Below are 25,001 nucleotides of genomic sequence, written 5' to 3'. Positions count from 1 at the left end.
GGTGATGAAGTCACCATCCCTGGAAGTGTTCAAAAGATGGGTGGACATGGTACTTTGGGACATGGGTTAATGGCCATGGTGGTGTTAGGCTGATGGTTGGACTTGATGACTTTAGAGGTCTTTTCCAACCAAAACAGTTCGGTGTTTCTGTAAGTCCTCTTCATACCTACTTCAGGGGGTCCAACACCAAGCCAAGGGTTTTAGGGACAGTACCATTTTCTTTGACTGTTTTGGGGTAGACAAGGCTCTGACACTTGTCCTTCTTCTCCTTCTCCAGAGGGAATGTGTGTTTTTCCCGCTGCTTGTTGGAGCTTTCTGCTTTTCTCTCATCTTTCTGTACATGTGGGGTGAAGCAAAAAATGACTACAATAACTTTGACTGGTAAGTACCATGTTTTCCAGCTCTCCCTCTCTTCAGAAAGCTCCCCAGGGTAGATGGGGAGAGATCAGGATCCCCCTCAGCAGCTGCAGGGCTGCAGCAGGGCATCTTAGCCATGAGCTAAAGATTTGGCTCTTTAAACTCTTGTATACAGCATCCAAATTAACTGCCCAGTGATTTCAGGGGTGCTGAGGTTCTACCCTTTACTTGGCTAAAATGTTTAAGTGTTAGTGTGAATTTGGGAGAAAGGGGAGATTGTTCATTATAAAAAATAGCGATTGAAAGGGACTAAATAGTTCTTTTCTTCTCTGAGTCCTTTTCCCCCCACCTGCTCCCTCTGGAGAAATATCCAGGCAGGCATCAAAGGCATTGTACAAGTATCTCACTGTAATGACAATTCCATGTCCCCAGGCTCAAAAATCTCAAATGATCAGCAGAGGTTTGTGCAAACCCTTCCCTTCTGCACTAGGCAGGTAACAGGTATGCAAATCTGGCCCCTAAAATGAAATTAAACCTGCTCAAATTGGGTGCGTTAAGAGGAGAGTGGTCAGCAAGTGGAGAGAGGTTCTCCTCCCGCTCTACTCTATCCTAGTGAGGTGACATCTGGAGTGCTGTGTCCAGTTCTGGGCTCCCCGGTTCAAAAGACACAGACAACTGCTGGAGAGTCCTACAGAGGATATGAAAGTGGTGAGGAACTGGAGCATCTCTTGGAGCAGGAAAGGCTGAGACAAGTGGGGCTGTTCAGTCTGGAGAAAAGAAGACCAAGGAAGGATCTCCTCAATGCCTGTCAATATCTAATGGGCAAAGATCAAGAGGATGGGAGCAGACTCTTTTCAGTGACAGGACAAGGGTCATTGGGCACAAACTGGAACCCAAGCTGTCCCATCTGAACATGAGGACAAACTGCTGTGAGGTTGACAGAGCACTGGACCTGGCTGTCCAGAGAGGCTGTGGAGTCTCCTCTGGAGAGATTCCACCTGGACACAGCAATTCTAGACAACCTGCTTTGGGTGACCCTGGCAGGGGGATTGGACTAGATGATCCCCAGATAGAGGTCCCTTCAAACCCCCAACATTCTGTTATTCTGTATAATCTTGTGAGGGTGGAAGTGTAGTGATGTGATTCACTCTTACTGAGCTCTTGGGTACAATGAAACCTTCCCTCTCTCTCTCCTTGAACTATCTCTCTGCAACTTCCTGTGTTTTCTTCTTCAGATCTCCACTTAAATCTCCTTATTGCCATATACCCTGCACAACCAGAGGCAGACAAGGTGGACTGTTGACCTGACTTACATCAACCTTCTGTTTCCTTAGGCTACTTTGTGTGCAGCAAGGTGCTGTTTCTTCTAGCCAGACTGGGAGCTCTCTGCAGCAAGACCATCAATTTGGTCTTTTACCACCCAGGGTTTATTCTGGTGGTTCATGCAATCATGGCTGTGGGGGATGGAAGCTCTTAACCACTTTTCTATGCTACAGGATAGGTTATTTCTCACTTTTTGTTTCATTGCTTTGAAAATTCCAACATTTCAAGGAACAAGGCTGCTGTTCCCCTCCAGTCCCTGTGCTAAACACAAACACTGGCATAATATTTATTGCTTTTTAGGTATAACTATGGGAACCTGGGCTTCTGGTTTCTCTGGTCTCTTGTGCTCCTGATTGTGGCTGCCATCCTCTTCATGTACATCACGCTGTTGTTGGTAAGTAATGCTCCTTGTATGCCAACCATGATTTACAGTCCTAAAAAGTAAACACAGAGATGGCTTTAATGTGTCAGACCAAAGCTCAGCCTACCCACCCATATGATCCTTAATGGATACCTGGGGAAGATTGGAAACACAGCAGTGTTTACAGTACTTTCTCCCCGTGTCCACCTGCAGATAGCCAATTTCAGCTTAGGGATCTCTGAGCCAGATGATCTTCTTTTGATGGTTTCCCTGTAAGGATTAAGCCCAGTCTCCTTGAACCCAAGGAAAGCTGAGCCAGCAGTGGCTGGATTTAGATTCAGGGGAAGCTAAAGATTTGTGCTTTAACAGCAGGAAAGTATGGGGCTCTGAGTCACCACCAGTGGTGATGTCATCAAAGCTGAGCTATTCCTCTACTCCTGAGTAAAAAGTTTCATTAGAAGAAGGGAAATGATATCACTGAAGCTGCCTTAACTCACTTTTTTTTTTTTTGTTGCTGGAGGGTTTCTCTTCAGGCAGGGACTACAAACATGGTCACAAGACACTGCTGAATTTCATGCCCAATGAGGCAACGTTCCTGAAATCTTCACTTTTCCAAACCTTGTGATATTTTTCTCTGGACCTCTGGTCTTCTGTCTGCTTTGCTTATTGGAAAAACACCAAAAGCAAGCATTTCCAAAAACTACTGCCCACTCATCCTTTTTTCCTCTGTCCTTTCCCTCATAGGGGACCCCCAGATAAAGACAGGACTGTGTTTCCACCTTCTGCTTCCAGAGCTGTCGGCTAAGAAATCACTTTAACTCCAGGGAAACTCTAGGGACAGGAGCCCACATTCAGTTTTATCCTCCAACTTTCATTTTGAAATGCCAGGTGCTGAAGGTGAGGCTATGGCTTTGACTCACCTTTGTGGCCAAGACAACCAACTTTTATTGTTAGTTCCTGCTGTTCTTAACCATTCCCCGCTGCATTATCACATAATTTGTCTGCAAATTCCTCATGGCAGCAGATCTCCTTTCGCTTTATTCCTGCAGCCCCTAGCACAATATGTTTCTGGGGTCCTTTATCTCTGGTGAAGTACAAATAAATACTGACTTTTGTTCCAGTGTTAGCAATAAAACCCCAAAGTGGTAAAAAGTGACAGCTGCTTGGCCATGCCTACAGAGATCAATGGCATTGTAAAAGCTGTGGACTGACTGAGCTCAGAGTAGGACAAAATATATTTAATTACAAGGGTTTTGTGGCACCCTGAGAGTTTATAGCTCAATATCTGTTATTCAGTGGCTTTGTGTGGGTGGTTTGGTGGTTACAATGCCACCTTGGGCAGCTCAGAGCTTTGCCAGAGATGCCTGTGTGCCATAGATACCTCTGAGATCATGCCTCTGCAGGCTATAGAGCTAAACTCAACCTCAGGATCAGAGTAAGCTATTATAGCATGTGCTAGAAACAGGATTTAAAGGGTCTTCTGGGCTTGCAGAGCTCAAAGACCCCTGAGGCTGGTGTGTGAGCTCAGTCATGTTGTCTGGATCCAAACAGTGTCCCAGCAGTGCTACAGGCTGGGGTCAGAGTGGCTGGAGAGCGGCCAGGCAGAGAGGGACCTGGGGGTACTGGTTGATAGTAGGCTGAACATGAGCCTGCAGTGTGCCCAGGTGGCCAAGAGGGCCAATGGCATCCTGGCCTGTAACAGGAACAGTGTGGCCAGCAGGAGCAGGGAGGTCATTCTGCCCCTGTACACTGCACTGGTTAGGCCACACCTTGAGTCCTGTGTCCAGTTCTGGGCCCCTCAGTTTAGGAAGGAGGTTGACTTGCTGGAATGAGTCCAGAGAAGGGCAACAAAGTTGGTGAGGGGCTTGGAGCACAAGCCCTATGAGGAGAGGCTGAGGGAGCTGGGGTTGTTTAGCCTGGAGAAGAGGAGGCTCAGGGGAGACCTTATTGCTCTCTACAACTACCTGAAGGGGGGTTGTGGACAGGTGGAGGTTGGTCTCTTCTCCCAGGCAACCACAGTATCACAGTATAACTTAGATTGGAAAGGACCTCAAGGATCATTGGCACCAGAACAAGAGGACACAGTCTCAGGCTGCACCAGGGGAGGTTTAGGCTGGAGGTTAGGAAGAAGTTCTACACAGAGAGAGTGATTGCCCATTGGAGTGGGCTGCCTGGGGAGGTGGTGGAGTCACCATCATTGGAGGTGTTCAGGAGGTGTTGGGAGGAGCACCAACAGAACCTCCACCTTGGACTTCCGAAGGGCGAACTTCAGCCTATTTAAAAAACTTGTCTGCAAAGTCCCCTGGGTACCAGCCCTCATGAACCAAGGGGTTCAGGAGGGTTGGACCTACTTCAAACAGGAGCTCTTGAAGGCACAGGAATTGGCGGTTCCCATGTGCCGGAAGGCAAGCCGGCGGGGAAGGCGACCGGCCTGGATGAGCAAGCAGCTCCTGGAGGATTTAAGGGGGAAGAGGAGGCTGTATCACCTTTGGAAGGAGGGGAAGGCTTCTCGAGGTATGTTCAAGGAAGCTGTTAGATTATGTAGGAATAAAATTAGGGAGGCTAAGGCCCAGCTGGAACTGAAGCTGGCCACCTCAGTCAAAGATAATAAAAAGCATTTTTATAAATATATTAACAATAAGAAGAAGGGCAGGAAGAACCTGAACTCCCTAGTGGACCTGGAGGGGAACACAGTTACTGAGGATGAGGATAAAGCTGAGGTCCTGAACACCTTCTTTACCTCAATGTTTAACAGCAAGGCAGGAGTTCAGGACGAGTGGTCTCCGGAGCTGGGCGTTGGGGTCGGGGAGCAGAGTAATACCCTGGAAATCCATGAGGAGTTAGTTCGGGACCTGCTGAGCCACTTGGATATCCACAAGTCCATGGGACCAGATGGGATCCATCCTAGCATGCTGAGAGAGCTGGCAGATGTGCTAGCTAGGCCACTCTCCATCATTTTCCTCCAGTCCTGGCTCACTGGTGAGGTCCCAGATGACTGGAAACTGGCCAACGTGGTCCCCATCCACAAGAAGGGTCGGATGGAGGAACCTGGAAACTACAGGCCAGTCAGCCTGACCTCAGTGCCAGGGAAAGTGATGGAGCAGATTATCCTGGCAGCAATAACTGCGCACCTGAAGGATGGCCAAGGGCTCAGGTCCAGCCAACATGGATTCAGGAAGGGCAGATCCTGCCTCTCCAACCTGATCTCTTTCTATGATCAGGTGACCCGCCTGGTGGATGTGGGGAGGCCTGTGGATGTGGTCTACCTAGACTTCAGCAAGGCCTTTGACACCGTCCCCCACAGCAAACTGCTGACTAAGCTGTCAGCCTGTGGATTGGACCACTACACTCTGTGCTGGGTTAGGAACTGGCTGGAGGGCCGGGCCCAGAGAGTGGTCGTGAACGGTGCCGCATCCAGCTGGAGGCCAGTCACCAGTGGTGTCCCCCAGGGATCAGTGCTGGGCCCTGTCCTCTTCAACATATTCGTTGATGATCTGGATGAAGGGGTAGAGTCAGTCATCAGCAAGTTTGCAGATGACACAAAGTTAGGGGCAGATGTTAGTCAATTAGAGGGTAGAAAGGCTCTGCAGAGGGACCTCGACCGACTGGACAGATGGGCAGAGTCCAATGGGATGGCTTTCAACAAGTCCAAGTGCCGAGTGCTGCACTTTGGCTATGGCAATCCCATGCAGAGCTATAGGCTGGGGTCGGAGTGGCTGGAGAGCTCCCAGACAGAGAGGGACCTGGGTGTGCTGATCGACAGCCACCTGAATATGAGCCAGCAGTGTGCTCAGGTGGCCAGGAGGGCCAATAGCATTCTGGCCTGCATTAGGAATAGTGTGGCCAGCAGGAGCAGGGAGGTCATAGTGCCCCTGTACTCTGCTCTGGTTAGGCCGCACCTTGAGTACTGTGTCCAGTTCTGGGCTCCTCAGTTTAAGAAGGACATTGAGACACTTGAGCGTGTCCAGAGAAGGGCAACAAGGCTGGGGAGAGGCCTTGAACACAAGCCCTATGAGGAGAGGCTGAGGGAGCTGGGATTGTTTAGCCTGGAGAAGAGGAGGCTCAGGGGTGACCTTATTGCCCTCTACAACTACCTGAAGGGTGGTTGTAGCCAGGAGGGAGTTGGCCTCTTCTCCCAGGCAACCAGCACCAGAACAAGGGGACACAGTCTCAAGCTGCGCCAGGGGAGGTTCAGACTCGAGGTGAGGAGGAAGTTCTTCACCGAGCGAGTCGTTCGGCATTGGAACGGGTTGCCCAGGGAGGTGGTTGAGTCATCGACCCTGGAGGCGTTCAAGGGGAGATTGGACGTGGCACTTGGTGCCATGGTCTAGTCATGGGGTCTGCGGTGTCAGGTTGGACTCGATGATCCTCGAGGTCCTTTCCAACCTAGGTGATACTGTGATACTGTGATACTGTGATACTGTGAGACTTGCTAGGGAGCTTGGTTGCATGGTTTAGTTGATTAGGTGATGTTGGATGATAGGTTGGACACAATGATCTTGAAGGTCTCTTCCCACCTGGTCTATCCTATCCTATCCTATCCTATCCTATCCTATCCTATCCTATCCTATCCTATCCTATCCTATCCTATCCTATCCTATCCTATCCTATCCTATCCTATCCTATCCTATCCTATCCTATGGAGGAGTTTCCTGTCTTTGTGATGCTGACAAGCTGTCAGGGCAGGTGATGGGCAAAGCCAGAGAGGAAGATGAAAGATATGAAGTTAAATTGGTGTTCTCTATGGTTCAGTTTAGCCTTGGTCCCACTCTTCATTATGTAGACACATCCTTCTCTTCTCAGGAGCTCAGTTCTGTCCAAGGAAGCTAACAGCAATTCTCTTCCTCAGAAAGAATAGAAATACTCTGGATGCTATCAGACAAGTCCTACAAGAGAAACACTTCAGAGGTTCCTCTGCTCTGGAGACAGCCCCTGCAGTGAGGGTGCTTTGATGAAGCTAAGAGACTCAAATCTCTTGGGGATTTCTAAGGGCACTTGCCTTGCTTGATTGCATCACTGCCTCATTAGGCAAGATTACTGAAGGTATCCGTGTTGAGCTGAGTGCTGGAAGGCATGAGACCTCACATCATCAGAGCTGTTACCTAAATAGGATTAGGTCTTGAAGGAAAGGGGATTGAGGAAAATAATCACCACAACGATTCATTCTCCCACAAGCTCAAAACGGCCAGGATCACACAATGGTCACATGCAGGCTCTTGTGAAGACAACCATTGCTTGGCAATGCTCATGCCGGCAGGGCTCCTTTCAGAGAATGACTCAACCAGGAATGAACCCTCCACTGCTGTTTTCAGATCTTTTCTGTCCTAGAGCCTGGCCTTTCACTGTAGCTTTTGATGAAGTACCCAGCAAAACACCAGCAGCTTCAGTTGAGATCTGACCTCAGAGGAAGGGTTCAGGGGAGGTTCTTCAAGGATACCTAAGGAGTGAGGTGAGGCAAACTGCCACTGAGACGATTAGGGAGCTGTTAATTACACATTCATGCACATCACTTGGATCATGCAGTGGCTCTTAAAGCAGGTGAGGAGATTAAACAGTATGTGTTAGAGAGAGAGAGAAGAGTGGAGAGAGAAGTGAGGTAAGACCAGAGGTAAGAGGAGGATCTACTTTAGAGAGTCCAATGAAGAGCTACAAGGATGATTAAGGGACTGGAGTACTGCCTTGTGAGAAGGGGCTGAGAGCCCTGGGGCTGTTTGGTCTGGAGAAGAGAGGGCTGAGAGGGGATTTAATCAATGTTTATAAATATCTGAGGGCTGGGGGTCAAGAGGAAGGGGACAGGCTCTGCTCAGTGCACACTGTGATAGGACAAGGGGCAATGGATATAAACTACAGCACAGGAGGTTCCACCTCAACATGAGGAGGAACTTCTTCACTCTGAGGGTCTTAGGGCACTGGAATAGGCTCTCTGGAGAGGTTGTGGAGTCTCCTTCTCTGGAGACTTTCAAAACCCATCTGAATGTGTTCCTGTGTGACCTGCACTAGATTCTATGGTCCTGCTCTGGCAGGGGGGTTGGACTCGGTGATCTTCAGAGGTCCCTTCCAACCCCTAACATCCTGTGAGCCTGTGAATTCCAGCAGTGTTCCATGTGGCTGACATCTTCCTGGTGGTGGGTGCACCCCAACTGTTGGTGGTGCTGCCTTTTGTTCCTGAATTCCCCTTCATTCCTACCTAGGGGTGGTTGGCAGGGGTGGTCCCATAGCAGGGCAGGTCACACACTGTCTGTGTGATGGTGCAGGTGCATCGGGACCCCAGTTTGGCTGGGTCACTCTTGGGGTGCCTGCACATGGTGTTGTGGTCGTGACAAGATGGCCCAATGCAGCCAGTGCTCAGGGTGACTGTGGTTTCACCTGAGTTTGTGCAGGCTCAGTTGTGGAGGTGGCATCAGCTGCCTTGAGTTGGCACAGGTGTTGGAACCCAAGGGGTGTCTGAACTTGTACTCAGCTCTGGTGAGGCCACACCTCGAGTATTGTGTTCAGTATTGGGCATCTCAATACAGGAGAGATGTGGAGGTGCTGGAGCCAGTGCAGAGGAGGGCAAGGAAGCTGTGAAGGGCCTGGAGAATAAATCTGATGAAGAGCAACTGAAGGAGCTGGGGATGGTTAGTATGGAAAAGAGGAGGCTGAGGGGAGACCTCATTGCTGTCTGCAGCTACCTGAAAGGACATTGTGGAGAGGCTGCTGCTGGTCTCTTCTCACAGGTAATTAGTGACAGAAGAAGAGGGAATGGCCACAAGCTGCCACTGGGTAGGTTTAGACTGGACATTAAGAAAAAGTTTTTTCCAGCAAAAGTGGTCAGGCATTGGAATGAGCTGCCCAGCAACAGTGGTTGGCCCTGGCTGTGTTTAAAGGTGGTTTGAATGTGGTACTTGAGCCTATGGTTTAGGGATGAACCTTGTAGAGTGAGGTTCTTGGTTTGACTTGGTGATCCTGAAGGTCTTTTCCAACCTGAATGATTCTGTGGTCCTGTGAACTGCAGCATCCTGTTTCAGGAGCACGCTGTCCTGGTTGCCTGCATACAAAGAAAACATATTCGTTGATGATCTGGATGAAGGGGTAGAGTCAGTCATCAGCAAGTTTGCAGATGACACAAAGTTAGGGGCAGATGTTAGTCAATTAGAGAGTAGAAAGGCTCTGCAGAGGGACCTCGACCGACTGGAAAGATGGGCAGAGTCCAATGGGATGGCTTTCAACAAGTCCAAGTGCCGAGTGCTGCACTTTGGCTATGGCAATCCCATGCAGAGGTATAGGCTGGGGTCGGAGTGGCTGGAGAGCTCCCAGACAGAGAGGGACCTGGGTGTGCTGATCGACAGCCACCTGAATATGAGCCAGCAGTGTGCTCAGGTGGCCAGGAGGGCCAATAGCATTCTGGCCTGCATTAGGAATAGTGTGGCCAGCAGGAGCAGGGAGGTCATAGTGCCCCTGTACTCTGCTCTGGTTAGGCCGCACCTTGAGTACTGTGTCCAGTTCTGGGCCCCTCAGTTTAAGAAGGACATTGAGACACTTGAACGTGTCCAGAGAAGGGCAACAAGGCTGGGGAGAGGCCTTGAACACAAGCCCTATGAGGAGAGGCTGAGGGAGCTGGGATTGTTTAGCCTGGAGAAGAGGAGGCTCAGGGGTGACCTTATTGCCCTCTACAACTACCTGAAGGGTGGTTGTAGCCAGGAGGGAGTTGGCCTCTTCTCCCAGGCAACCAGCACCAGAACAAGGGGACACAGTCTCAAGCTGCGCCAGGGGAGGTTCAGACTCGAGGTGAGGAGGAAGTTCTTCACCGAGCGAGTCATTCGTCATTGGAACGGGTTGCCCAGGGAGGTGGTTGAGTCATCGACCCTGGAGGCGTTCAAGGGGAGATTGGACGTGGCACTTGGTGCCATGGTCTAGTCATGGGGTCTGTGGTGTCAGGTTGGACTCGATGATCCTCGAGGTCCTTTCCAACCTAAGTGATACTGTGATACTGTGATACTGTGATACTGTGAAAAGGGAGCAGAGGAGCAATCTGAGATGAACTTCTACTTCAGCAGAGAAGTTTGTTTGAGAGAAGCTTCCATGGCAACACATCTTGCACAGCTTTACAGGCTCGTAAGTGCAGCTCAGACATTCCACACCTAAATCAATCTCTCACTGTGGGCACCATACAATAGCTGGGTCACTCTAATACACTTTGGACAAGGGATCCTACAGGGAGGCTGGAGAGGGACTTTTCATAAGGGTGTTTAGCAGTAGGACAAGGGGGAATGGTTTGAAGCTGAGTGAGAGTGGCTTTAGACTGGATCTTAGGAAAATGTTCTTCAGTATGAGGGTGGTGAGACTCCAGAACAGGCTGCCCAGGGAGGGCTGTGGGTGCCTCTTCACTGGGGGTGTTCAAGGCCAGATTGGATGAGACCTTGTGCAGTCAAGTCTAGTTGAGAGGCATCCCTACCCATGGCAGGGAGGTTGGAATAGATGATCTGTGAGGTCCCTTTCAAGCTAATCTATTCTATGACTTTCTAAGAACTGATGGCCAAATAGGTTGCCTCCGCAATGAATTACCTCTTGTGGTGTTGTTGAACAGTGTTGGATGGTGTCTACCACTGCATGTGTTGCAGGAAGGACTGTGTGAGGTGACCCTGCCCATGGCAGGGGTGTTGGAACTAGATGATTCTTGAAGTCCTTTCCAAGCCTAACAATTCTGTGACTGTAGACCTTCACCCAGGCAATGTTTCCTTGTGATGTTTTGCATCACAGATTGGTTTGGTTGAAAGAGACCTTTAAGATCATCAAATCCAACACTTGACCAAACATGGCCAGGCCACCGGTAAACTATGTCTCTCAGCACCACATCTACGCTCTGTGCTGGGTTAGGAACTGGCTGGAGGGCTGAGCCCAGAGAGTGTTAGAGAATGGTGCCACATCCAGCTGGTGGCCAGTCACCAGTGGCGTCCCCCAGGGATCAGTGCTGGGCCCCATCCTGTTCAATATCTTCATTGATGACCTGGATGAGGGGATTGAGACAGTCATCAGCAAATTTGCAGATGACACCAAGTTGGGAGCAGATGTTGGTCAGTTAGAGGGTAGAAAGGCTCTGCAGAGGGACCTCGACCGACTGGACAGATGGGCAGAGTCCAATGGGATGGCATTCAACAAGTCCAAGTGCTGAGTGCTGCACTTTGGCCACGGCAATCCCATGCAGAGCTACAGGCTGGGGTCGGAGTGGCTGGAGAGCTCCCAAATAGAGAGGGACCTGGGGGTGCTGATTGACAGCTGCCTAAACATGAGCCAGCAGTGTGCCCAGGTGACCAAGAAGGCCAATGGCATCCTGGTCTGTATTAGGAATAGTGTGGCCAGCAGGAGCAGGGAAGTCATTGTGCCCCTGTACTCTGCACTGGTTAGGCCACACCTTGAGTCCTGTGTCCAGTTTTGAGCCCCTCAGTTTAGGAAGGACATTGAGACACTTGAATGTGTCCAGAGAAGGGCAACAAGGCTGGGGAGAGGCCTTGAGCACAAGCCCTATGGGGAGAGGCTGAGGGAGCTGGGATTGTTTAGCCTGGAAAAGAGGAGACTCAGGGGAGACCTCATTGCTCTCTAGAACTACTTGAAAGGTGGTTGTAGCCAGGAAGGAGTTGGTCTCTTCTCTTTAGCAACCAGCACCAGAACAAGAGGACACAGTCTCCAGCTGCACCAGGGGAAGTTTAGGCTCAAGGTGAGGAGAAAGTTCTTCACTGAGAGAGTCGTTCACCATTGGAATGTGCTGCCCAGGGAGGTGGTGGAGTCACCATCCCTGGAGGTGTTCAAGAGGAGAATGGACGTGGCACTTGGTGCCATGGTCTAGTCATGAGGTCTGTGGTGACAGGTTGGATTCGATGATCTTTGAGGTCTCTTCCAACCTTGGTGATACTGTGATACATGACTTTTAAATCCTTCTAGAGACAGTGTTTCCATCATTTCCCTGGCCAGCCTCTTCTAGCACTTGAGAACTCTTTCTGGGAAGAATTTTTTCTATAATATCCAACCTAAACTTCCCCTGGCACAGCATGAGGTCCTTTCCTCATGTCCTGTCATTTGTTACTTAGGATAACAGCCTGACCTCCACCTCACTACATTCTCCTTCCAAGTAGCTGTAGAGAGCCAGAAGGCCTCATCTTCTCCAGGCTAAGCAACCCCAGTTTCCTACGCTGCCTCTCATAAGACTTGTTCTCTAGACCCTCTACCAGCTCTACTGCCCTTCTCCGGACACACTCCAGCACCTCAGTGTCCTTCTCGTAGGGGCCTTCAGTGAAGGGCCCAGAACTGAACCCAGTCTTTGAAGTGTGGCCTCACCAGTGTCAAGTCTAGGGAGGTGATCACTTCTGTGGTCTTGCCGGCTGCAGTGGTCCTGATTGAAGTCAAGATGCTGCTGGCCTTCTTGGCCACCTGGGCACGTGCAGCCTCATGTTCAGCTGCCTATTGACCAACATCCCCAGGTGTCTCTGCCAGGCAGATTTCCAGCCTCTCTTCCCCAAGCCTGTGGCACTGCATGGGATTGTTGTGACCCAGGTGCAGAACCCAGCATTTGGCCTTGTTGCCCCTCGTGTTATTGGCCTCAGCAAACCAATCCAGTCTGTCTGGGAACCTCTGTAGAGCTTCCCTATCTTCAAGCAGACCAACACATCATCACATCAGAAGAAAGAGCACCCTGATGTTCTTGCTGGAGCAGAAAGCTTTACAGCAACTGATGCCTGGTTTGGTTTTGTTTGTGAGCACTACATCCTCTTCCTTAATGATGGCACCCAACCTTAGCCTGCAAGCCTTCTTCCATGACCTTATTGTGAACCACTGAAGCAAACACTCTTGTGCCCACGGGCAAAACGCTGCACAAAAAGCACTTGCATTGTCTGTACAAAGACCCTCTCTGTCCACGTGCATCATTGTAGCTCCTTTCAGACAATCAGTTTCAATTAATTCAATTGTTCTCACTCTCCAAGACAATTTTCTTATCCCTATCACAGCTAAAAGGTTAAGCTGAGGGGTCTAACTGCAGGGCCATTCATGCTCAGCGGAGAAGAAAAAAAGCTTTCCTTTTCCAGGCTTTTAAACACCATCAGGTAATATTTTCTTGTCTGCAGTTATCAATATGTTAGTTTGAAGGGTTTTGGAGGAGGTGACTCATGACTGGAGGCTAAGAGAAAACTCAAAATAATACATTGACATTGAAGTCCAGTGATCTCAAACTGCCATCCCTAAAAGTCTAGGGTACCAGACAAGTTATGAGCTGCTTCATTTGGATTTTTTTCTTGCCAGAAAGTAAGTGTAAGGACCTGAATTCTGCTATTGTGAACATCTGAGCAGGCAGATGCTCCAGGGGAGTCAAGTGTCTAAGTGCCTGCCTCTGCGTCCTTGTGGTGCTAGGTTCGCAGAATCATAGAATCACAGAATGGTCTGGGTTGGAAGGGACCCCCAAAGATCATCTAGTCCAACCCCTTCTGCAGTAAGCAGGGACATCCTCAACTAGATCAGATTGCCTAGAGCCCCCTCAAGCCTCACCAGCGATGGGGCCTCAATGTCCTACCTGGCCATCTTGTTCCAGTATTCCACTACCCTCAGGGTGAAGAACCTGTTCCTAACATCCAGTCTAAATCTGCTCTTCTCTAGTTTGAAGCCATTGCTTCTCATCCTATCACTCCAGGCTTTTATAAAGAGTCTCTCTCCATCCTTCTTGCAGGCTCCCTTCCGATACTGGAATGTCACCCCAGAGCCTCCTCTTCTCCAGGCTGAACACCTCCAGCTCCCTCAGCCTGTCCTTGTAGCAGAGCTGATCCAACCCCCTGACCATTTTGGTGGGCCAGTTCCATCAGAATAAACCTTTATTTAGAATAAACCTTTATTTAGAATAAACTAAACCAGGTTAGAAGAGACCTTCAAGATCATCGTGTCCAACCCATCAACCAATCCAACCCACCCAAACAACTAACCCATGGCGCCAAGCACCCCATCAAGTCTCCTCCTGAACACCTCCAATGACGGCGACTCCACCACCTCCCCAGGCAGCCCATTCCAATGGGCAATCACTCTTTCTGTATAGAACTGCTTCCTAATATCCAACCTGAACCTCCCCTGGCGCAGCCAGGTCCCTGTCCTTCCTATATTGAGGGTTCCAGATGAAGTCTTACCAGAACAAAGTGGCAGAATCATCTCTCTCCATCTGCTGGCCACAATGCTTTTGATGAGTAAGGATTTTTTTTTGGCCCAAGTGCAGAACCCTGCACTTGCTCTTGTTGAACCTCATGATGTTCAGAACCTGCCTAAGCCTCATCAGCAGTATTGAACTAAATGCAAGGCCATACATGCTGAAGTAGAATGGGGTTAAATGTCTGTTGTGTGTACTCTTGCAGCATAACCTTGTGGTCAGTGCATTCACTCATAAAGAGGCAGGTAGATTGTGGAGGGAAGACATTTTCATATCTCATACTGTAGAAGAGAAGAATGCAAATGTTAGAGGCTGTAAGATTCAAGGAGACGACAGGCCTAGCAAAAGGGAGCTTGGTCTAGCCTCAGCAGTATTAGTCACAAACATACTGGTCACTTAAGATCAGATGTCAATAGACTATCCCAGGACATGTGTGGAAGCGTTTTGGAGGAGCCTGCCTGCTGTTGCTGGTTGTCACATTGCCTGAGGAAGACCTGTTCAAGGTTCAAGCATGTGGGACATTGCTGAATGCAACTGCTGTCTGTGGGCAGAGCACGTTGAACAGGTCCTGAGGCCACTTTTGAGGAGCAGGATAAAGCTGGGTGGTTATGGCTTGAGATGCTAAGCTTCAGGGGTGCACATCACATGAGCTCACTGGTCCATGAGTAATAGAATCAGAATCACAGAATGATTGGGTTGGAAGGGACCTTAGAGATTATCTAGTTCTAACCCATTGCAATGGACAAGGACAACCTTCATCTAGACCAGGTTGCTCAAGGTTCCATTCAACCTGCCTTGAACACCCCCACGGATGTGACATCCATAACCTCCCTGGGCAACCTGTGCGAGTGTCTCACCAACTTCACTGTAAAGAACTCTTCCTGATATCCAGTCTAAATCTACTCTCCTCCAGCTTCAATACATACCCTCTCATCCTTCACTACAAGCTCTTGTAAAAGTTCCTCCCCAGCTTTCTTGTAGGCCCTCTTCAGATACTTCAGGCCTGCAATAGGATAGAGGAGAGGAAGAGGAGAGAGAGGAGAGGGGAGGAGAGGGGAGGAGAGGAGAGGAGAGGAGAGGAGGGGAGGGGAGGGGAGGGGAAGGGAGGGGAGGGAGGGGAGGGAGGGAGAGGGAGGGAGGGGAGGAGGAGGTGGGAGGAGAGGGAGGGGAGAGGAGAGGAAAGGAGAGGAGAGGAGAGGAGGAGAGGAGAGGAGAGGAGAGGAGGAGGAGAAGGAGAAGAGAAGAGAAGAGAAGAGAAGAGAAGAGAAGAGAAGAGAAGAGAAGAGAAGAGAAGAGAAGAGAAGAGAAGAGAAGAGAAGAGAAGAGAAGAGAAGAGAAGAGAAGAGAAGAGAAGAGAAGAGAAGAGAAGAGAAGAGAAGAGAAGAGAAGAGAAGAGAAGAGAATTAACCAGGTTGGAAGAGACCTTTGAGGTCATTGAGTCCAACCTATCATCCGACACTATCTAATCAACTAAACCATGGCACCAAGCCCCCCATCCAGTCTCTTCCTTCCCAATGCTTTCTGTAGGCTGAACAACCCCAACTCTCTTGGCCTGTCTTTGTAGGAGAGGTGCCCCAGACCTCTGATGACATTAATGGCTCTCCTCTGGACCCACTCCAGCTGTCTAATGTCCCTTTTGCACCAGGGACCCCAGAATTGGATGCAACACTCCATGTTTGTGTGAAGTTGTGTTCTCCTACAGTGACCAGCAGTGAAACTGCAGGAATTCCTTCGTCACCGCCAAGGGTGAAACCTGGTGATTGTTCTTCTCCTAAGCTGATAGTGAGACGTTGTTTCCATCCATACAATGAGCTCACCCTCTGATGGCATTCCTAGATGTGGTGCATCATTATACAAAAGCTGTGCTGCAGTAGCAGGAGAGAGTCTGGCTGGGCACAGCCTGTGGCACAAGGCATTGGCTGCACCTTAGGAATGGACCAGGCCTTTGTGTCAGACTGCTTGCAGAAAAGGAGCAAAGTGCCTTTTTCCCCCCTGCTTGTTTTCTGAAACAGCTTATTTAAATGGGTCTGGCTTAAGATCTTTATCAGTAATTCAATTCTCTCTGAACTGCTCCCATGGTTATTCACCACATACTGGGTGTAGGATTTGATTAGAGGAGGCTAATGTGTCAAGAAGCACTTAAAAGTTGATCTGTATTCTCTGCTGAGCTTATATCTGGCTTCAGATCATCTTGAGCTTGGAATGAGAGTGTTTGTAACTGGATGGGAAACATTTTATATTCCTTTGTAGCTGTGTTTTGGGAGAGAAGAGCCTTTTCCCCTAAATCTGTCCTGTTTTCATGCAGTCCCTTGGTGCTACAGTCTGGAGGGACCTGCATCATAAATAGTCCTTCTCAAATTGATGTCTAGTAAGAGATACTTTTCTCTAAACCCTGATATCACAGAATCTCAGAATGGTAAGTGTCAGAAGGGTCATCGAGTCCAACTCCCTTGCTAAAGTAAAGTCACCTGGAGCAGGTTGCCCAGGATCCCAGTTGCCAGGTGGGCTTGGAATCTCTCCAGAGAATGAGGCTCCACAACCTCCCTGGGCTGCCTGCTCCAGTGCTCCATCATCCTCACAGTAAAGGGGTCGGTCTTTATGTTCCTATATCTGGTGATACTTGTCACAGTATCACATAGTATCACCAAGGTTGGAAGAGACCTCAAAGATCATCGAGTCCAACCTGTCACCACAGACCTCATGACTAGACCATGGCACCAAGTGCCATGTCCAATCCCCTCTTGAACACCTCCAGGGACGGCGACTCCACCACCTCCCTGGGCAGCACATTCCAATGGTGAATGACTCATGGTGAAGAACTTTCTCCTCACCTCCAGCCTAAACTTCCCCTGGTGCAGCTTGAGATTGTGTCCTCTTGTTCTGGTGCTGGTTGCCTGGGAGAAGAGGCCAACCCCTTCCTGGCTACAACCACTTTTCAGGTAGTTGTAGAGGGCAATGAGGTCACCTCTGAGCCTCCTCTTTTCCAGGCTAAAAAAATCCCAGCTCCCTCAGCCTCTCCTCACAGGGCTGTGCTCAAGGCCTCTCCCCAGCCTTGTTGCCCTTCTCTGGACACGTTCAAGTGTCTCAATGTCCTTCTTAAACTGAGGGGCCCAGAACTGGACACAGGTCTCAAGGTGTGGCCTAACCAATGCAGAGTACAGGGGCACAATGACCTCCCTGCTCCTGCTGGCCACACTACTCCTAATGCAGGCCAGGATGCCATTGGCCTTCTTGGCCACCTGGGCACACTGCTGGCTCATATTCAGGCAGCTGTCAATCAGCACCCCCAGGTCCCTCTCTGTTTGGCAGCTCTCCAGCCACTCTGACCCCAGCCTGTAGCTCTGCATGGGGTTGTTGTGGCCAAAGTGCAGCACTCGGCACTTGGACTTGTTGTCCATCCCATTGGACTCTGCCCATCTGTCCAGTCAGTCGAGGTCCCTCTGCAGAGCTCTTCCACCCTCTAACTGACTAACATCTGCTCCCAACTTGGTGTCATCTGCAAATTTGCTGATGACTGACTCAATCCCCTCATCCAGATCATCACTGAAGATATTAAAGAGGATGGTGTTTCTTACAGTGGTCAGGAAACTTGCCCCAGGCACTCAGAATCCTGAGCACAGACATGTGCCTCTTCATGTCAGCAAATTGCTTCTGATGAAATTCACCACCAAGTTCATTGATTGCTTTGAGACTTGATAGGGTGCTTGGTTGCATGGTTTAGTTGATTAAGCAGTGTTGGATGATGGGTTGGACACAATGATCTTGAAGCTCTCTTCCAACCTGGTCTGGTCTATTCTATTCTATTCTATTCTATTCTATTCTATTCTATTCTATTCTATTCTATTCTATTCTATTCTATTCTATTCTATTCTATTCTATTCTTGCAGCTTGAAGAAGCTCAGCTTCAGAGTAATTTCTGTCTTTCGTCGTCCTTTGCTTCTTGGTGTTCAAGGCTTTTTGGGTTGTCTTCAGCCATGGCTGTGCCTTCAGCATGCTCTGTGCCTCACAGGAACTCTCCTGCAAGGGCTCCAACTTGCTGTCTGAGGGAAGGAATATACCAGCCACCAAAACCTAAGAGTAGTTGAATCTTCAGGGCAGTTCATCCTGCTCTGAGATGTGCCTCTCTCTTGTATTTCCTGCCATGGCTATGGGAGTGCTGTCTTCTTTGCTGTCTGCTCTGGATTTTTATGATGTTTTGGAGGCATGCTTTCCTCCTTGACCTCTCTCCTGTGTCTGATAGACCTCTAATCACAAACAACTGCACAGAAAACCAGGCAAAGTTAGTGTTGTATTGGTTGCTACCATAAAAGCTGACCCTGGCCATCAGTCCTCTTCAGTGTTTGTACTCACAAAGAAAAGCCATTGAAAGTGTGTAGCCCAAACTGACCAATTATCTGAAAGGGTTTTGATCCTGCAGGGAAACCTTGGTAAGTTCTTGGCCATTTCAGAAGCATTTCTACTGTGGCGAACCCTCGCTTCTCTCCATACACCTGCTCTGCTAACAGCCTTGACATTGTGCAGGAAGCTGTAGTGAAGAATGGCTTCCCAATGCAAAAAAAATGTCTACAAGTACCTCACTGAACACACTTCATCATCTTCTACCAGGATGCAAACAATCTCTTCTTGATTTCTCAGGTCCTAGCCATGTGCTTGCTTGCAGAAGGCCAGCAGCTGTACCCTACACTGGAGTCACAAGGTGAGAAGAATCAGGGCTTTCTGGTGACTCTAACCCATGGTTTAGAGCAACTGAGTCTGTGGTGTTTCTCTGCATGAAAAAAAGATAGCTTATGGAAAATACTTTAGAGAGGCTCTCTTCCCTCTCTCCCATAAGATATCTTATAATGTTATTCCCATATGGAAATGTTATCTTATTCCCATAACATACATAAGTTTTCTCTAAGGAAACTTTGTATACCCATAAGATTACTCCACCCACCCAAGCTGATCACCTAAACTCCCTTTGCAGTCAGTGGGGGGAAATGAATCCTCTGAAGATACAATTCACCCCAGCTGGTCATAGACACCCTTAAATTAAGAAGGGATGAATCACACTTAAAGTACCTTTTCCCCCCACTGATGCTAAAAGGAGCCTGCAGTGACTCATTCAGGTGAAGATGTCTATATTTGACGTACCTGCATGTGATAACATGAGGGAGAAAAGCCAAGTTTTCATGAGGAGCACAGCATAATGTTCTGCAGCAGAGTCCAGCAGCAATGAAACCCAGTGGCTGCTATCTCTGCAGAAGACAAGCTTTGCTCTGGCAAGACAGCCTTGCTTTCCAGAGGTCCCTTCCAACCCCTAACATCCTGTGATCCTGTTTCCAAGCCATCCTGGTTCCTTGTGCTTCTTTTGGTGTTTGAGAAATGCCACTTGGAGTTTTGAAGGTGCAGAAACAAACCCTTAGAGAGGATGCATTAGAATCACCTTCCTTAAGAAATTCTCAAGGCACGTAAAAAATGAGCCTTCAGCCACATAGTTTAGGGGAGGATGTAATGTGATTGCAAGGCTTGAAGTGGAAGGGAAGAGAAGAACATGAAGGTACTTGGTCCTCTGTTTCATGTAAGTAATGGAAACACAGTCAGCTTTCCTATTGAACACATTTGGGTGTACATTTTGGGTGTAATTAATCCCTTCTGAATTTAGTTTAGGGATTTAATGCAAGATGGTCATCTAGGCTCCATCTACATGGAGAGAGAGGGGCATTTCTCATGATCAAGCAAGCAGGAAATTCTCCAGTGATTATAGGAATCCTGAGGGCTAACTTAGTTGGGTACCCAACTTTTAAGATCACTCTTGCCATTCAGAAATGCCAGTCACAGGATCACAGGATGCTAGGGGTTGGAAAGGACCTCTGGAGATCATTGAGCCCAACCCCCCTGCCAGAGCAGGACCATAGAGTCTAGTGCAGGTCACACAGGAACACATCCAGGTGGGTCTTGAAAGTCTCCAGAGAAGGAGCCTCCATAGCCTCTTTGGGGAGCCTGTTCCAGTGCTCTATGGTCCTCACAGTGAAGAAGTTCCTCTTCATGTTGAAGTGGAACCTCCCGTGCTGTAGTTTATATCCATTACCCCTGGTCCTATCACAGGGTGCAACTGAGCAGAGCCTGTCCCCTCCCTCTTGACACCCAGCCCTCAGATATTTACAGATATTTATTAATTCCCCTCTCAGTCTTCTCCAGACTAACCACCCCCAGGTCTCTCTGTCTCCCCTCATAAGGCAGTGCTCCAGTCCCTTCATCATCGTTGCATCTCTCAGTTGGACTCTCTCCAGCAGATCCCTGTCCCTCTTGAGCTGGAGAGCCCAGAACTGGATGCAATATTCTAGGTGAGGTCTCACCAGGGCAGAGTACAGGGGGAGGAGAGCCTCCCTCTATCTGCTGGACGCACTCCTCTTAATGTACCCCAGGATCCCATTGGCCGTCTTGGCCTCAAGGGCACATTGCTGTCCCATGCAAAACTTGTTATCCACCAGGACTCCCAAGTCCTTCTCCACAGGGCTGCTCTCTAGTAGATTGCCTCCTAACCTGTGCTGGTGGAGTCAATAGCACTGCTGGTCTGGTTTTAGTCCCATTGGATCTTTCTGTTTCCGTATTGGCATAGTGAAGCTCATGCATCCTAAATATATTCAGTCCAAGTTGCTTAAATAAGCCTGAGTCAGATGGGTGGCAAACACCTTGTGCAGAAATGCTGAAACTGATTTTTGTTTTCTCTGCCTCCCCAGATTGGGACTTTTCTTGTGCTTGGCTTCTCTGTCACAGCCCTCTTCATTTTATCAGTACTTTGGGGAGATCAATGGAAAACTGTCCGCCTGTCATTCCAGGTAAGAGGGGATGGGAGGTCTCTTAGAAAGAACAACTTGTCTATAGAAATATTTTGTGACAAATGGTAGAAAATATGCTCTACAGTGAGTGGTTTTCCCCTGGAGTTTTCTGGCAGGACACATGGATTTGAATAAACTATGACTAAATTCATCCTGACAGCAAAAGGAAGCCAAGACTTGAAGTTGAGTTTCAAACTACCTGATGTAGCAGACCTCATTTTGGGAAGCCACATCCTTTGTAAATTGTTCTTTTTGGTCAAAAATATTGTAGTTGTGCTGCTGATATGCAGGTGCCCAGGGAAGGTAAATCAGATTCCTTTAGCTGTTAGGGCTGCTGGAGCAAGAGCTTCCTCCCTAATCAGCTCCTTCCACCCCTGATTCCATTTCAGTCTTCTGTGACTCAGAAGAACTTCATCATCTGAAGGAAGGACATTACTGGGCTATTAGAGAGTAGGTGGGGGAATCCTGGTGTCAGGTGGGACAACATGGCAACATGACCCATGGTAGGGGGGTTGGATGATCCTTGTGGTCCCTTCCAACCCTGACTAATACTATGAACATGCTGGATGCAAGAGATCAGAGTGCATGGTTTGCTGGCTTCCTTAACTCTCACCTGATCTGAAAATGGAAGCAAGACCTACCCAGTGCTGTTTAGTGTCTGAGCAGCTAGGTCCCTACATACATTGGGAAGGAGGAGGTTTAGAATCATAGAATCATTTAGGTTGAAAAAGACCTTTGAGATCACTGAGTCCAACCATTAATCTAGCACTGCTGAGTCTAGTGCACAGCCTTTGACTATGCAGCTGCCTTCCAGATGTTGTTTGGTTCCATCACCTCTCTCTCACATGGATTATTGCCTGTGAATGTTGAGAGAATGATGCATATAGACTGGAATCCTCAGTCACAGCGTTTGAAGGGTGTGGTTAATTGCACATTCCCACTACAGAGTTTGGTGCACTGGCAAAGGTAATGAGGAACCATCAGCTTCTCCTCCCTCATACACACTCCAGAAGAGGTAGATGAACAGAAGGAGACACAAGAACCTTTGGGTTCTCCACAGGTGCTCTTTGTTTTGGGTGAGCTCACATGGCCTCCCACTGCTGTTTCCAAAGGGCATGAATCTCTTGTAGATTCTGTGTCATGTTCACTATAGTCCTGCAAAGCTATCTCAAATACCGTGGACATCTCAGGTGGCACCTCTGTTTATGCAGCTGAGGCCTGATTCTGATCAGCAAGTGCTGGAATCAGCTGTCTGGGGCAGACAGTATCAGATGCAATAACATCTCTCACTGACTGCTGCTTTCTTCAACCCTTCCAGCTTAGAGAATCAGGTGTGGGCTAAGCAGTAGGAAAAGATTGCATCTGGATAGCTTCTTTTCCTAGATCATACCTTAATAACTCCCAGTTCTATCTCAAACAGAAACCATGGAGCTCTGCTGAGCATGAGAAAGTGATGGACTGGTTTCTTTGAAAGGTTTGCCTAGTTTTATGGGGAGTGTGTGACACCAACGTCCACTGAGTATCTGCACTGGTTTCCAGCTCTGCTTATGCATTCATGATAAGCACAGAAGTGACATCAGTTGAATGGTTTAGCTGCAGTGTGGCTTGGAGATGACTGTCACCTGGATGGGATTGGATTGGGTTTGACTGGATTAAACTGGCTGCTCCCTGGAACATGCTCACAGATGAAAGTGCTTATGAATGGGGACAGCTGTGTCCCCTTCAGCTGACTTAGGAGAAAGGAGAGTTGTGTAGTGCGGTGAGGAGCATTCCTCAGCCTGAGGGCACAGATCTTGCCTTCCAACTTGGGAAGATTGGTGGATCCAACAGAAATCAGGATAGAAGCTGAACTGCTGGTATTTTCAGCAGGTGTCCACCCAGGTGGAATACTGTAGCTGTGTTGGTGTTTGTCTCCACACTTCATCCTTTGACTAAAATCCTTTTCTCTCTTTGTCAGATTACAGCTCCCTATCTCCACATAGGGGCAATAACCCTCATGGTCCTCCTGTCCTGGCCTGTGGCTCTTCATGCTATCAGAGCAGACAAGAAAGGTACAGTATCTCTGCTTCCTGCTCTTTATATGAAAAAAGATGTATATCAGTGTGGGGAAAACAGTTGGGCAGCAGCTTTTTCTCCAGTCCACTTCAAGTTAGTGCATCTAAGAAGGAGCCAGGTGAGACAGTGGAAAGAGCTTCTGGCTCAGTTCCTAGTGTTTTGTCCTGGGAATTTCCTATGCATCTCCAAGAAGTGTGACCAAGCAGTGTAAGGACAAGGTTAGACTCCAGGAACAAGTGAAGAAGAGCCTGGTTCTGGGACTGATTGTTTTTTTCTCTGTCCTAGACTCTCCATTTAGCCCAAATTATCTACATGACATCCATCTACAGCTGATGATTTGTAACAACATTTGAAATGGGCTGGTGAAAGCAGTTTCCCCCCTGCTCAGGATTTTTCTTGTTGAACTACAACTGAGGAGGTTGGGGATGAGTATGCTGCAACCTTAGAAGTTACACTTCACCATTAATGGTGGACTGTAATCCACTGATGTTCACTAATGGACATCCAGCTCAAAGTATCAGCTTGGTTTAAGACCAAGTTCCTTCAAATCCCTTGGCACAATGTGCAGAGCAGTGGTGGCAGCCACCCAAGATGGAGATGTTGGTGCATAGCTGCTCAGTTCTCAGTGGAAATGTTTTATTCCCTGAGGTGAAACCTCCATGAGGCTCTTGGCCAGTGTGTCAACAGAAAGTGGGCAAGTTTCTGAGATGCAATACTCATGCAGTTAGAGGCTGTAGGATTCCGGAGGTCGTACACAGAAGGTCACTGACTGCAATCTGAATCAACCAGGGAATTACTCACCTTAAAGGGATGTAACAGGAAAAAAGGTTCCTTCTCTTCTTCACTGTGAATAAGACTTCAAAGTGTTGTTTTTTTCTCATCTGAGTATGAAAAATATTGGCATCATAGAATACCAAGTTGGAAGGGACCTCAGGGATCACCTGGCCCAACCTTTTTAGGAAAAGCATCCTTCTGCTGAGGGTTGTTTGCCTACAGATGAGGGATAGTTCACTTCAACACCTCTAAAGAAAGAAATGAAGGCCATGTCTTGCTCTAAAACATAGTAAGATGTAATTAAAACACAAACCCATCAGTACTGACTTAGCCCACATCCTTGCCTTGACCAACCTGTTTTCCTGGGCAACATTGCTTGGAGAGAAATTGAACATTTGTGCAAGAAGGGATGGAAAAAGGGATGGGATAAAGCCCAGCAGCTACTTAGTAAACCCATATGTTACCACATGGATTAACTTGAGCCTTCCTCCTTCAAATTCTTTCAGTTGTTCAGGTGATAATTGTTGGTCCATACCTGGCTATCCTTCTCTTTCTTTTCTTGATACCTCTGGGGATGTACTCTCCTTGCATCAGAGAGATGGGGACACTTGGACCAAAGCCAGCCCTCATTGGACACCGTGGAGCACCAATGGTAGGTCTAGAGAAGTTATTTTACATTAATTCTTCATCCTGCATCTTGCTACTTTCATCATCATCTTCACAGAATCACAGAATTATTGAGGCTGGGATAGACCTCTGAGATTGTCAAGTCCAGCCTGTGACCCACCACCACCACACTGACCAGACCGTATCACTTAAACACCTCCAGGGACAGCGACTCCACCACCTCCCTGGGCAGTTCATCCCACTGTCTAATCCATTCCAGTACTGTGGGTTTGTTTTGGTTTTTTTCCACATGAAATCTGTGGAAGGTGGAAGGGGAGATATTTCCATTTGGAAATGCATGCCAAAGGCATCAGAGAAGCTTGGTAAAAAGGTCTGTACTGGGACCTGTGCTGTTTAATATTTGTATCAATGCTATAGACAGTGGGCTCGAGGCACCATCTGCAAAGTGTGCAGGTGACACCAAGCTGAGTGGTGCTGTCAATACACCAGAGATACAGGATGGCATCCAGAGAGACCAGGACAAGCT

General features: G+C 48.5%; 1 protein-coding gene across 1 annotated transcript in view; it reads left to right on the top strand.

Annotated features, from left to right (window-relative positions):
* Positions 1-25,001, top strand: part of GDPD4 (glycerophosphodiester phosphodiesterase domain containing 4) — a 72,414-nt gene that overhangs the window by 26,194 nt on the left and 21,219 nt on the right. Inside the window, 7 exon segments of the mRNA XM_068139664.1 lie at positions 278-381; positions 1,981-2,074; positions 18,834-18,875; positions 18,877-18,894; positions 20,921-21,019; positions 22,977-23,070; positions 24,355-24,500. Coding sequence (XP_067995765.1) covers positions 278-381; positions 1,981-2,074; positions 18,834-18,875; positions 18,877-18,894; positions 20,921-21,019; positions 22,977-23,070; positions 24,355-24,500 — 597 coding nt within the window.

Source organism: Melanerpes formicivorus, unplaced genomic scaffold (assembly GCF_026170545.1).
Source record: "Melanerpes formicivorus ecotype bairdi unplaced genomic scaffold, bMelFor1.0.p_v2 SCAF_1, whole genome shotgun sequence".
NCBI classification, from domain to species: domain Eukaryota; kingdom Metazoa; phylum Chordata; class Aves; order Piciformes; family Picidae; genus Melanerpes; species Melanerpes formicivorus.
Note: the sequence above shows the minus strand (reverse complement) of the source record. Positions and strands in the feature narration are given on the sequence as shown.